We start from the raw sequence: 12,360 nt of genomic DNA on the forward strand, positions 1-12,360 counted from the left end.
AAGTATATACCAGCCTTTCCTTCATTATATCTATCTGTCTCTGACAATCTGCATAGTAGAAGCTCCCTGAGTTTGTGTCATGATGCCCTCACATTGTCATATTTAATGGCTTTTGACAGACTCTACCTCTGTGGTTTGTCTAATCACTTTTGGACACTTTTATACTTTTTGGTAACAAAACAACTGGCAGCAATAAGTTCCACAGTTACACTTTCAAGTGAAGGCTTAAGAAAAGGTGACGGGTTTAGAAAATCACAAAATTCTCTTGGGTAAAAATGAAATTGTCAGAAAATGCTGAAGGTAAAATGAGACCGGAGAAATGTAATTTAAGCAAGGCACATAAAATAGGCCAGCAAAAAGCAGTGTTTTTTTTTCCACACGATACATAACTAAACTGGGTAACTCATAGCCAATATTGTAGATCAAAAAGTACAGATGGCTCAAACAGTAATTTGACAAGCTCATAGAAGTAAAATCTATCAAGAGCTCTTAAGCATAAAACTGTTCAGATGTACTATAGTTTGCGAACTGCTGGAAACCATGAATGTACACTAGGCGAAGGATCACCTTACATTTGCCTGCCCTGTTCTTTATATTCCTTTCTTAAACATCTGCAAGAGGCCACTGTTGGCCAGGATACCAAGCTGTACACTGGTCAGCCTCGGCACTGCTTTCTTACATTAACATGATTAGGTGCTGTATGAAAAACACCTTTTGTTTTAAAACTATCACCTAATTAGTTACCAATTTTTTGTGTTTTTAGACACAGAGAATAATCACTTCCCTTCTCTATGATATTCATGGTTCTACAGATTGTCTTCACAACCTCCTTCATTTTTCTTCCTTAGATTTTCCATTTAGACCATATTTATGTGAAAGCTGTATCATCATTTTTTAGTCTACTATGAGGAAGCACTCACTCCAAGAAGGACGTTGAGGTGCTGGAGCGTGTCCAGAGAAGAGTAACAAAGCTGGTGAGGGGTCTGGAGCACAAGTCTGATGAGGAGTGGCTGAGGGAACTGGGGGTGTTCAGTCTGGAGAAGAGGAGGCTGAGGGGAGCCCTCATCGCTCTCTACAGCTGCCTGAAAGGGGGTTGTGGTGAGGTGGGGGTTGGTCTCTTCTCCCAAGTAATGAGCGATAGAATGAGAGGAAATGCCCTCAAGTTGTGCCAGGGGAGGTTTAGACTGGATATTAGGAAAAATTTCTTTACTGAGAGAGTGGTCAAGCATTGGAACAGGCTGCCCAGGGAGGTGGTGGAGTCACCATCACTAGAAGCATTCAAAAAACGTGTGGATGTGGCACTTCGGGACATGGTTTAGAGGGCATGGTGGTGTTGGGTGTTGATGATCTCGAAGGTCCTTTCCAACCTTAATGGTTCTGTGATTCTGTGATTTTCACAGTGATATCACGTTTTCTGTTTGACTCACAACTCCTCCTTTTGGTTCCTGTATTCACAAGGGCCTCCTTGACTATTACTGAACACTAAGCTGCTGTTTCAGAGACATGTCGCCAATGAATTGCGATCTTTTTCCTGACAGCAATTCTAGACTACGCTCATGTATAAGGGACACAATTAGGATTTCCTCCCAAATGTTAACTGCAAATCTATTAACGCAGAATTACATCTGCTGCTTTCTAGCTCAGACCCCCTGTATCTCAGAGATGCAGAAGACAGGGTAAGAGCTTTGATGTCACTAAGAAGAAAGCCAATGGGGGGGTCCACTCACCTGTTCATACAGCTCCCCTCTGATCAGTGCCTTAGAGACCCTGTTGATGACATCCCCATTGGTCAGGAGCTCATCCCTGCTCATGGCCAGCCGTGCTGCTTTGGCTGGCAGCCCTGCCCGCAGGTATAAGCTGATGGCTGCCAGGTAGTCGCCTTGTCCCTCTTGGACCTCCCCAGCCTTCTCCTCCTGCTGGGTATCCAGCAGCCACTGGTAGTAACCACGACGCAACTTATCCAGCATCGGGTGTCCCTGTTGAGAAATGCAGCATTGGTTGACCTGGGCCAGTTAAGATGCTGTCCTGCTCAGCCTGCAGGCTCTGAACAGCTAGTTCATGGCACCATACTCCTTGCTGCCCAGTTAAACTAAGCAACTGCAATTGGCAGAAACCACAATGCCAGCCCTGTGTACCACTCCATCATCCATTCTCTCCAAAGCCCTAGATACTCCTAAACCAATTTTAGTAGTTTTTCTCCCTCACTATTCACCCAGGTCTGTACTTCTATCAATGCAACCTTCCCTTCTGCTTGGAGCCCCTCCAAGCAGAAGTGAGGTCCTGATAGGGCAGGTGAAGAGAACTCACACCTTGAGTGGACTCCCAACCAGAAGACTTATCAAGTGAGCCCAGGCCACAGTCCAGTGCAGCTCTATTCTGTACCTTGGCCTCGGCAACCACAATGCATTCATCCCACATGTGCAGCTCCTGGTACATGTCCATGGCCTCCTCTGTGGCGTTCTGTGTAAGACAGCAAAGTGTCAACCTGAAAGCTCAATTTAGCAGACGCATTGCCATTAAGCTCTCACAGTGACCAAGATTAGATGTGCAGAAGACACTTGAAAAAGTGTACCCTCCCTTTTACATGGATATACTTCTTCCCTCACCCTCTTCATGCACCTCAGGGCAATCCTACAACTTGGAACAAGAAATACCTTCTTCTATTTCAGGGCAAAAACTCTTCTCTCAGCAATAAGCAACCTCTTCCTTTTCTCTTTCCCACCAGACACAAACCTCCCTGCTCAGAAATAATTAACACCTTTTCTGCTCCTTGTTCCTTAACTCACTTGTTCCAGGAAGATCATCTCTGCCAGCTTGTAGTTCTTGTCTAGCATGGCCAAGCGAGCACGCACCAGATAATGGTCTGTACCATCCCCACCCTGCAGACAACATCAGTTAGCTCAGTCAGTTTGTTGAGTGAAAGAACAGGCTCTGGAATGGTACAAGGGAGGTGACTACAGGTGAGGTCTGTGTCATTACAGAAACGGAAGAAGACAGATGAGAATCATAGAAGTGGCAAGACAGGGGCAATATGAAATGGCTAGCCAGAAGAGGGACCTGGCATGTGTGGATGAAGGATTACACCAGCAGTTTCTACATGACCAGGTCCTCGTCTGTAGCAAGATACTGGTGAGCATGGACACAGAAGATAATGTGTATGCAAGTGTTTATAGGAAAGCAGCTCCCCACACAACAGAAGAAGTTTGACTCACGTGCTCTTGAGCTGCATGCTCAGCAATGGTATTGGTTTCATGCAGAAATCGAGCCTTTGCCATGTTGCCCAGAGCTGCAAAGCACCTGGAAAGAGCAAAGCAGTTAGTCAATAACTGGGTTTTGTTGCCCACTTTTGGTCCACCAAGAGAAAATCAGAACCTGGGCAGCAGACCCAGCTCTGCAAGCTAGAGAGGCAGAGTAGCCCTGCTTGAAGAGAAGGACTTTGCTAAGACCCATGTTCAGATGTGCTCTCTAGCCCTGCTCCATGGGAGAAGCCATGGACGTGAACAGTGCTCATGCTTCACTTCCCCCTGCTTCAGAGATGCTTGTCCATGTCTGTCCGCTCCTTGAAGCCTTGCTATACACTACTTCGGGTTGCCACCAGCAAAAATGTGTGCTACGGAGTGATGTCTTCCTGTCCCCAGTTCTAGCATTACTGTCTAGGATGAAAGGGCAAATTCACTGCCTGAAATAGAGAACACTTAATTCTCCAATGCAGTGAATCTTCCAGGTGACACAAAGAGTCACATCTTTAGTTAGACCCTGGTTTCTGTGAGGGTTTCAGCAAAGAGAGTGTTGAAGCCAAAAAGATGTTATAGCTTCTTCCCGTACCTCTCAGCAATGTGCAGCTGTCTAGCTTCCAAAGCCAGTCTGCTTAGGGTCTTCCACATGGCTTCCGTCTCTGTGGACATTTCCAGTGTCTCCAAAAATGCAGTAGCCCTTGAGACAGAGAGATTTGCAGACTTTCAGTAACAGAATAGAAGAGGTCTCTGAGGAAAATCCTAGGCTGAGACAGGAGCTTCCTAACAAGAGCTGCACTGAAAACAAAGCAAGCTGTGTGTGACCAGTTCTGAAGAGGATTGTATAACACAAGGGCCTGACACATCAGGGAAAAAATCAGTGATCTAGGTGATCCCTGTCTGGGCATTAAGGTACTTAGAGGCATATGATTACCAGAAGGCTGTAGCAGTGTGGGGCAAGTCCAAAGTGTTGTGTCTGAAGTAAGTCCCTGGTGCAAAGAAGTCTCTCAGATGGTATCAGTGCTATGAACATGTGAAATTTTCTTCGCTGGTTAGTTTTAAAGCCCTATAACAATGTCAGCCATGCCCAGGTGGCTATCACGGCTGCTTCAAGCAGTCAGTTTTCACTCTGCTACAACTCCTGAATGCTTCCATGACATTGTCACCATCCCTGGAGGGGCAACAGCAAAAGCACTTGAGTACCACTTCACATCTGGCAGCTACAGAAGACACACTTATTCACTGCAGTTAAGTGAAAACTGCCTTCAGGGAATTTCTGTCAGCATCAATGGGACCAGACTGGCCAGTCTCTCATGCCACAGCATCTGAAACCACAGAGCTATGAGGATGAAAAAGCTGAATATTCACTCCTGAAGGACTCTGCTGCGCATTATAGCCAGACCTGGCACCAACATTATAATCAGAGCCTAAACTTCACCTCTGTATGGAAAGCTGTGCTGCTGTAGTTCATGGATCACTGACTCTCAGATGCCTGTTATGTGAAGTGGGCTACCTGCCATCACCATGTGGTGTATCTAGCACTTACCTGTGATAATCCCCATCATCAACAGCAGTTCCAAACTCTATGAGGCCTTCATCCAGGGTGTAGGACACAGTGTTCACCCCTTCAGATACTATCACTTCAGTCTTTCCATCATTCCGTTCCAAGTCTACAATATCCCCCTGGAAAGAGTACCAGCTATCAACACTCTCATGTTCTCCTAAGGTATGTGGGGTAGCAGGGATGTGAGGACAGCACTGTGACAGCTCTGCTGATTTAAGTTCTGCTGAACTGAGCTCACACTGAGCAGACATCATCCTTATCTCACCAGAGGTAAGGAAAAAGCCACTGAGCAGCTCCTTGCTGTATTAATCCTCTCCATGTTCTGCCAGAAATGCCTGCCACAAAGTTGACAGGATGAGCTTGTATTTTGTCCAGGAGAAACCAGCAGTTCCCTTCTGTCTCCCTTCTGCAATACTACCCTAACTATTCCCACACATGTGAGCAAGAAGTAACAGAAACTGCTGGAGGTAATCAAAGTCTCCAGAGTTTTACCTTCAGAGGAAACATGGTGACTCGCTCTGGAGCATCAATGTTATACCAAATGCAGAGGCTGTTTCTGTTCTGAGCCACCACCACATCACTGCCTGGGACCCACTGCACATAGGAGCAATAGTTCAAAATGGTAGTCTTGGTGCTGCTTTCAATGTCATAGAGCTGCAACTAGAGGGGGGAAGAGAGAAAGGCTCAGCTGGGCTCATGGCTGGGCTGCTAGCTCACATGAATGTGGTGGGAACATCTGAGCAAGCATCTTGTAAACAGATATTACCAACCAGGAATCAGACTTTTTCCAAGATATATAGCCCAAAATTCCACACTGTTATTTACACACATTACTATCCAAGACTTAAGACCTTTTTTAACCCTTGCAGTATTTTAAGCAGCATGCTCAGATCCTGCCTTCCTTATTGCTATGCACAAAAGTATATAAACCAGAAAATGCCTTGTGATACTTCAGTTCCCCTCTCAGTTGCGGAGCTGGAACAGCTGAATGGTCTTTCAAGTCCTTCATGCAAATAAACTGGGGGATCAGGAATGGCCTTACTCTGCAGTTCTGGGCTGAACTGTCCATCCTAGGAAAAGTCCTATTGCACAAACTGTTGCCAATAAGGTGAGAGGGTGTTTGTTTGTAGAATACACTTCCCTGAAACAAACCTGACAATTTGGAAGGTGTAACCTGACACGTGGCATAACAAAGATGTATGATGCCTTGTAACTTAAAAGTCCTAGGCTGTCTCTGCTCCTTGCCATAATTGTCCTCACCTAGCAAAGATCAGAAAAAGAAAAGAGTATTGTGCTAATCTCATGACACACCAAAAGAGGAGAAGAAGAAAGTCCTCGTTTCAGTATGTACCAAACTGGTCGGAGAAATACGCACAGACATAGCTTAGGAGAGTCATGGTACTGTCTGATTCAGGCTGGTGGTGGTATTTAACAAAGGGGCTGGTTATGGAGCCCCTTGAGAGGCCTGAAAAGGAGCCAGAAGAGGCAACAGCAATCTTAATGATGCCACTGCCTCTTGTTGAGACAGTCAATTAGAGGACCCAAACATAAACTGAACAAGACTGCAGAAATGGATATAAAAATACATGTTGCTGAGAAAGTTCTCTCTTCTCACATGACAGGACATACACAGTCTTGTGGAAATGTACATATCACTTCCAAATAGAAGCTTGTTTCATCTGGTGCTGGCTGCAGTCACTATTAGTATCTTTCTGAAGAATATCAGTGCAGCAGAGCCCCAACAGAAGCCCTTGCTACTCGCAGCGATTCAGTCTTCTTTGTAGCACAAGTCTTTCTTGACTGATACTTTTATGGATATGTGAAAGTAGTGTCCTAAAAAGCTGTAGACATGGAACAATCCTCCTTCTGAGAGTTAAGAGGGTCTTGATTAGAGAGGCACTACAATGCTGGTGCAGGCATTACATTTTGTGCAAATCCACATTGGGCTGCTCCTTCTCTTTCTCTGGAATCGCAAAGTACTTGTAGGAGCCTTGGTTCTGTGATGGCCCTGAACCAGAACTACAGTCATTGTGCAAGAAAGCCTACCACCAGCACACTCTTGTGAGAGAAGTCTGTGGTGAAGTTTGTGAGACAGCAGATGTGTAGACTGCAACCTCTGGCTACAAAGTTGAGCGCTCTGGTTTCTAGCTGATAAGCTTGGCAGCAATGAATCAGCCTGTGTGTGAGTGACTAAATCAGCAGACAGGTAATTCATTGGACACCTGCCACTTCCAAGCAAGAAGATATCTTTGCACCTCCTACAATCTATGATGCAATCTTAGAGGTCAAGCTCCAAAAACGATGAAGGAGGAACAGCTCAGTGAAGAAGCCTGGGGTTCCTGTCTGAAACGTGCAGGGTGAATTTAGTTTCTTCTGAGATGAGGCTGAGAAAGTTCTCAGGGATTTCAACACGTATTCATGCATGAATATACTACTTCACTCATCCTTGGAGTAGGAGGTACAGCCAATGTGGAAATATTCTACTGCAGACTAACAGCCCCCAGTGGGATTGGAACTCTGGAGCAATTCAAACCATCCTGTGACGAGCTGCAGTGCTATAGCTGGGGTCTGCCACAGCATCTGGAATGCCTGCATAGAAATTCTAGATGAGAATTACACCACTGTCAAGAGGCTCACGTTCTCTTCTCAGGACACTTTTGTGACAAGAGGAGCAAATGAAGCAGTCACTTAGCCTTACATTCATAACAGTGAAGAAGGCTTGATAATGAACTGAGTGGAACTGTAATACGATTGATAAATACATCTTCTGGCCTGCTACAGTGAGCTTCTTCAGCTGTACCTGTACAGTTAAACTGAACCTGGCTAGTACATGAGGCGAGTACCTGCACATCATAATCGGTAGCGTGAAACCATTACCATGATTTTGGGCATAGTTTTGTCCTGGGCTTACTAGTACTCTTCCAGACAACATTCAGTCATGGTCTGGGAATCAGCACAAGCCACGGACCATACCAAACAAGCTATCTGGTTGTGACTACGCTGTTTTAGAGAATTAGACTGTTCATCTTACAAACATAAGCCACGCTGTTGCAGAGAACACCTTTTTTTTAATTTACGTGTTTAAGTGCAACATTAGGGTCCTCATCTTGAGATTAAACCGCTTGCCTCCATCTCACGGCAGAAGAGTCTATGATCTTCATTTTCAGGTGTGATGAGATGGAGCAAGATGTCTAGTAACTAACTTCAGAATTAGCTGCGACTCAAGACCAAACATGCAATGCTGCCAGCTCCTGCAATCTGAACATGGCCTATCTTCCTCAAAGGAGTGGGCAAAAAATCAGGAGCACTTCAGATGTGTCTCTCACCTCCCTCCCTCCATTCAGACGTATCTGTCTTTACCTCTGCCCAGGCATGCCATCTTGCCACCCTCCCCCACATATTCCCGCCTCACCCTCATCTTCTTGTCCCTGAAAAGTAGTTTGTGGCCTGTTTCGTTCAGCTCCAGCCAATCAATCTTGCTGTCATGGCTGATAGTGCCAGTGTTGTAGCCACCAACAAGGTCCACTTGGGAAGGGAAGAAAGCAAACGGCATTAAGTACCTAATGTGCCACAAAGTGCTGAACATTCAATGCTCTCCCGTGGGGATCAGGTGCCTGGGACCTCATTAGGGCAGGACCCGCTGGCAAACAGGCTGTGATGTGAAAGGCAGACTGTAGTGACATTTTAGCTTGATGTCTTATCAACAGCAATAGCTTCCTCCGCCCTTCTGTGAGCACGCACAGATCCAGGCAGTGCAGGAAGCAATATCATCACACTGAACTGCACAGAATCTCAGGTCCAGGACACAGTCACAGCCACCCCACAGCTGTGTCCACACCAGGCAGCCAACCTGCCAAAAGCAGGGAAGCCTGTTCTCTGGTGGTCTGCTGCCAGGCAGCGTGCATGCAAAGCGGGCCATCAGGGGTATGCTGCCTGGCACAGAAATTACAAAGGAATCAGGAAGGCTGGCAGAATACAGGGGAGGGAGATTTACATTCACCTGTTGCTATAGTCTTGATGTCTATCAGATAAGCCAGTCTCTTGTTCTCCTCCACGCCTCTCTGTCGTCTCTCATTGATACGGACACTGTTATTTGAAAGGAATGATGACCATCACCTTTACCACTCTCTAAATTCACAGGACTGAATCACATAGTCCCCCCAGATTTACCTGCAGCTTCCCCAAGCACGTGGAGCCTCTTGCAGCTCTCTGACCTGTGACTCTTGCACAGTACCTACGGCTGCCTCAAATGAGAACAAACCTTTCTGATTCGTGGCTTTAGTCCCGAAGCTGCCCCTCTGGAACCAGTGTCCCCAATAGCACATTAGTTACACCGCTTCCACCTCTGAGCAGCCCATGATCCTCCCTTCTCTCGAATCAGAAAATGGAGTATGGTATTTCAGAGGCACAGAGGAGGTCCTACTGGCATCTAGAGTCCCTGATAATGCGGTACTAGGACCAGCTGGATGCAGAGTCGCCTGTGTACATGCACAGGAGGTCCCTCTTCAGCAATACCCAAGTCAGGCTTCAATAAGCATATATGAAAGGAAAATGGGCTCTTGTGCTTCTAAAACTTTACATCCATTAAGTGTAACTGAGCAATTAAACCCAACCATTGGTCACTGTCAGAAGCAGATCACTCAGGTCTCAGTGTATGTGGGCTGTGTTCTACAGAGTGGGATGCTTCCGAGCGTATATATCCGAGGTGCCTCCCTCAAAATGCCTGTGCTGGCCAGGTGTGACACTCACCTGACAAGATGAGGGTTCATGAACTCTGTGCGGACAGACCCCAGAATGTCATTGCTTCCATATTCCACCAGTGTTAGCTCTCCAGCATTAAAGATCATGCAGACCTGAAGGTGAGAGGGGAATATACTCTTACAGAAAAGCCAGGTAAGCATGCATACCTATCAGTGAGGTGTGCGGAAAATAACCTGCTGCACACGAGTCTAAATTCAAACCCATGTGAAGAGTAAGGAATTGTCCTTGGCTTCTTGTTGTGACTGCTGGCTTTCCCTCGGGGTTGGGCATTTTAGTCCTGGGCCTATCAGTCCTGCAGGAGGAGCCAAACTGTCACCCTGACAGCTGTATTCTGTACCTCTAACATCCTCTCTGGAGGTTGCTCTTTTATTGCTCTTCTCTCCTATAGGGCTATGACTTGTGTAACTTGACAGTCAGCACCCTGAGTTTGTTCTGTACCTTGCCCGTGGAAAAGGCAAGTATGGGGAGGAAGCAGGTCAGGATCTGCACAAAGAAGGTAAGTCCAGGAAAATGCTGAGAAACAGGATTTCCCAGAAGTGCAGTTGACACTTTTTCTGCTGGTGCACACACGGCTTTACTCACCATTCATGGAAAGCATCCTGACCCATCCAACTTACGTTTTCATTGTCAAAGAAGAACTTCTCATTCCCTCCAGATCCTTGCCAGGCTACCTGCAATGCGATGGCATGGAGTGAGCAAATGTCAGGCTGACAGCTCCTGCAGGGGACCAGGTTGCAGGCATTGCGGTCTATTGTCCAGCTCTCAACTCCCACAACAGAGAGCAAGAATTACACCGCGCAAGGGATCATGTTCCAGCACTTCAGCTGTCAACAGTGTTGTTCAGTCATTCCCAGCTTGCAAGTTCCTCACATCCCTCTCCTATTTTTAACCTCTGCTTCAGACTCCTGTTCTCTTTGTGTAGTATCTTATTGCCTGCTGGACAAGAGGCCTTTATGTGACCAGTGTAGTCCCTCTAGCTTATTCTCTCACAGGCACTTCTCTGCCTTCCTCCAGACTAACTTTGTTATAAAAAGCATCCCCAACAGCCCCTTTGCCTCAGTAAATCTCCACAGAATCTCCACACTATATGTAGCTGAAACCCTTTTGGGGCCATGTTAACCATGACTGATCAGTATAGTGTCAGTGGGGGACCAGCTGATTTAGAATTTGAGAAGAGCACTGGATAATGCAATAGTTACTGTCATGACAACAGGCAAGTGATCAGAGAGGCAGAAAACTGAAAGCTGAGGCTGCAACTGTCCTTTTCCCTCCTTGAGCAAAAGCTTTAAGTCACTGCTTCAACAGAACTCTGGTGAGACAGCAAGATGGTAAATGGACCTGAAAGGAGGTTGTAGCAACGTGGGTGTTGGCCTCTTTTCCCAAGTAACAAGCGACAGGACGGGAGGAAACAGCCTCAGGCTGCACCAGGGAAGGTGTAGATTGGATATTAGGAAAAATTTCTTCACTGAAAGGGTTGTCAAGAACTGGAACATGCTGCCCACGGAAGTGGTTGAGTCACCAACCCTGGAGGTATTGAAAAGCCGTGTAGATGTGGCGCTTAGGGACATGGTTTAGTGGTGGGCTTGGCAGTGTTAGGTTTATGGTTGGACTTGATGATCTTAAAGGTCTTTTCCAACCTAAATGATTCTATGATTCTATGACTACTCAGAACCCTGTTATTCATAAGAAGCGAGTATAGCTGTGCAACTGAAAGAAAAGCCTTCTCTGTGCAGTATAATGTAGAGAAACCTGGGAGATTTAGTCTCGCCAGATTTTCACTTGGATTACCCAGTATCAGTACCCTCCAACGCAAACCTGCAGTCAGGAATTCCTGCTCCCAGCTAGACTGATTAGCATACTATTAGCCTGATTAAAAGTACATGATACCTGTGTGAACAAAGCAAGTATGTCCTGAAGCTTATTTAATACTTTTATCAGACACGAGCCTGCTGCCCACGTTCTCCAGGCTTGGCACATGGGCTCAGCACTCTGTGCACTGTGACGCTCAGGGTACGGATAGTTTTGTATGAATTGTTTGGTACCAGAAATGGTACTGGCATAAGCTCTGGTACTGCGGTCATGACTGCTTTTTTGTTGTGGGTTTTTTTGTTTGTTTTATTTAAACACACTAAGATTCATACATTCACATCTGGAATGTACGTACGTACAGCACCCAGTTTTGTGCTACTCAGTACAAGGAAGACATTGATAAACTACAGCAAGTTCAGCAGAGCCATTAAGATGGTTGGAGCTGAAGCACTTTCACCGTGAAAGAGGCTGAAGGAATTGGGCTTCTTCAGCCTGGAGACAGGAAGGCTTAAGAGACCTCTAATAAGGTGATGTCAGGCTTTTTTTGGCAGATGCACAGTGAAAGGGTGAGAAATGGTCATAAATTACAACAGAGATTCCAACAAGCCTTAGGAAAAAAGCTTTCACCGAGGAGGACAGTAAAGCATTGAACAGGAGACCGGAGGAACTGTGGGATTGCCATCCTTGAAGGTTTTTAAGACCAACCAGGATAAAGCCCTGAGTAACCACATCTGAATTTAATGTTGACCTTCCTTTGGGTAGGAAGTTTGATAAGAAACCTCCCAAAGTCCCTTCCAACCTGAATTATTCTATGACTCTGAAAATAAATGTATTGTTTCCATGCAGAAAACATATCCTTTGAGTTACAAAGTTAAGCATTTGACACTCAGGAAATGCCATAGATTTTCCAGTACCTCACTGAGCTTGTTGGAGCCGATGTCACCCAGCAGTAATGTGTCTGAGGTATGGGCCACCAGATATCTGTCTTTCCCT

General features: G+C 46.0%; 1 protein-coding gene across 1 annotated transcript in view; it reads right to left on the reverse strand.

Annotated features, from left to right (window-relative positions):
* Window positions 1-12,360, reverse strand: part of IFT172 (intraflagellar transport 172) — a gene marked incomplete at its 5' end in the record, with an annotated part of 34,776 nt that overhangs the window by 17,866 nt on the left and 4,550 nt on the right. The window contains 12 exons of the mRNA XM_010284548.1: window positions 1,728-1,976; window positions 2,383-2,460; window positions 2,787-2,879; window positions 3,213-3,297; window positions 3,826-3,933; window positions 4,780-4,916; window positions 5,290-5,457; window positions 8,210-8,322; window positions 8,798-8,883; window positions 9,547-9,650; window positions 10,176-10,229; window positions 12,282-12,360. The exon at window positions 12,282-12,360 is cut by the window's right edge and continues 98 nt beyond it. Of these exons, the coding sequence (XP_010282850.1) occupies window positions 1,728-1,976; window positions 2,383-2,460; window positions 2,787-2,879; window positions 3,213-3,297; window positions 3,826-3,933; window positions 4,780-4,916; window positions 5,290-5,457; window positions 8,210-8,322; window positions 8,798-8,883; window positions 9,547-9,650; window positions 10,176-10,229; window positions 12,282-12,360 (1,354 nt within the window). The remainder of the gene's footprint in view (window positions 1-1,727; window positions 1,977-2,382; window positions 2,461-2,786; window positions 2,880-3,212; window positions 3,298-3,825; window positions 3,934-4,779; window positions 4,917-5,289; window positions 5,458-8,209; window positions 8,323-8,797; window positions 8,884-9,546; window positions 9,651-10,175; window positions 10,230-12,281) is intronic.

Source organism: Phaethon lepturus, unplaced genomic scaffold, assembly GCF_000687285.1.
Source record: "Phaethon lepturus isolate BGI_N335 unplaced genomic scaffold, ASM68728v1 scaffold17953, whole genome shotgun sequence".
Classification (NCBI taxonomy): domain Eukaryota; kingdom Metazoa; phylum Chordata; class Aves; order Phaethontiformes; family Phaethontidae; genus Phaethon; species Phaethon lepturus.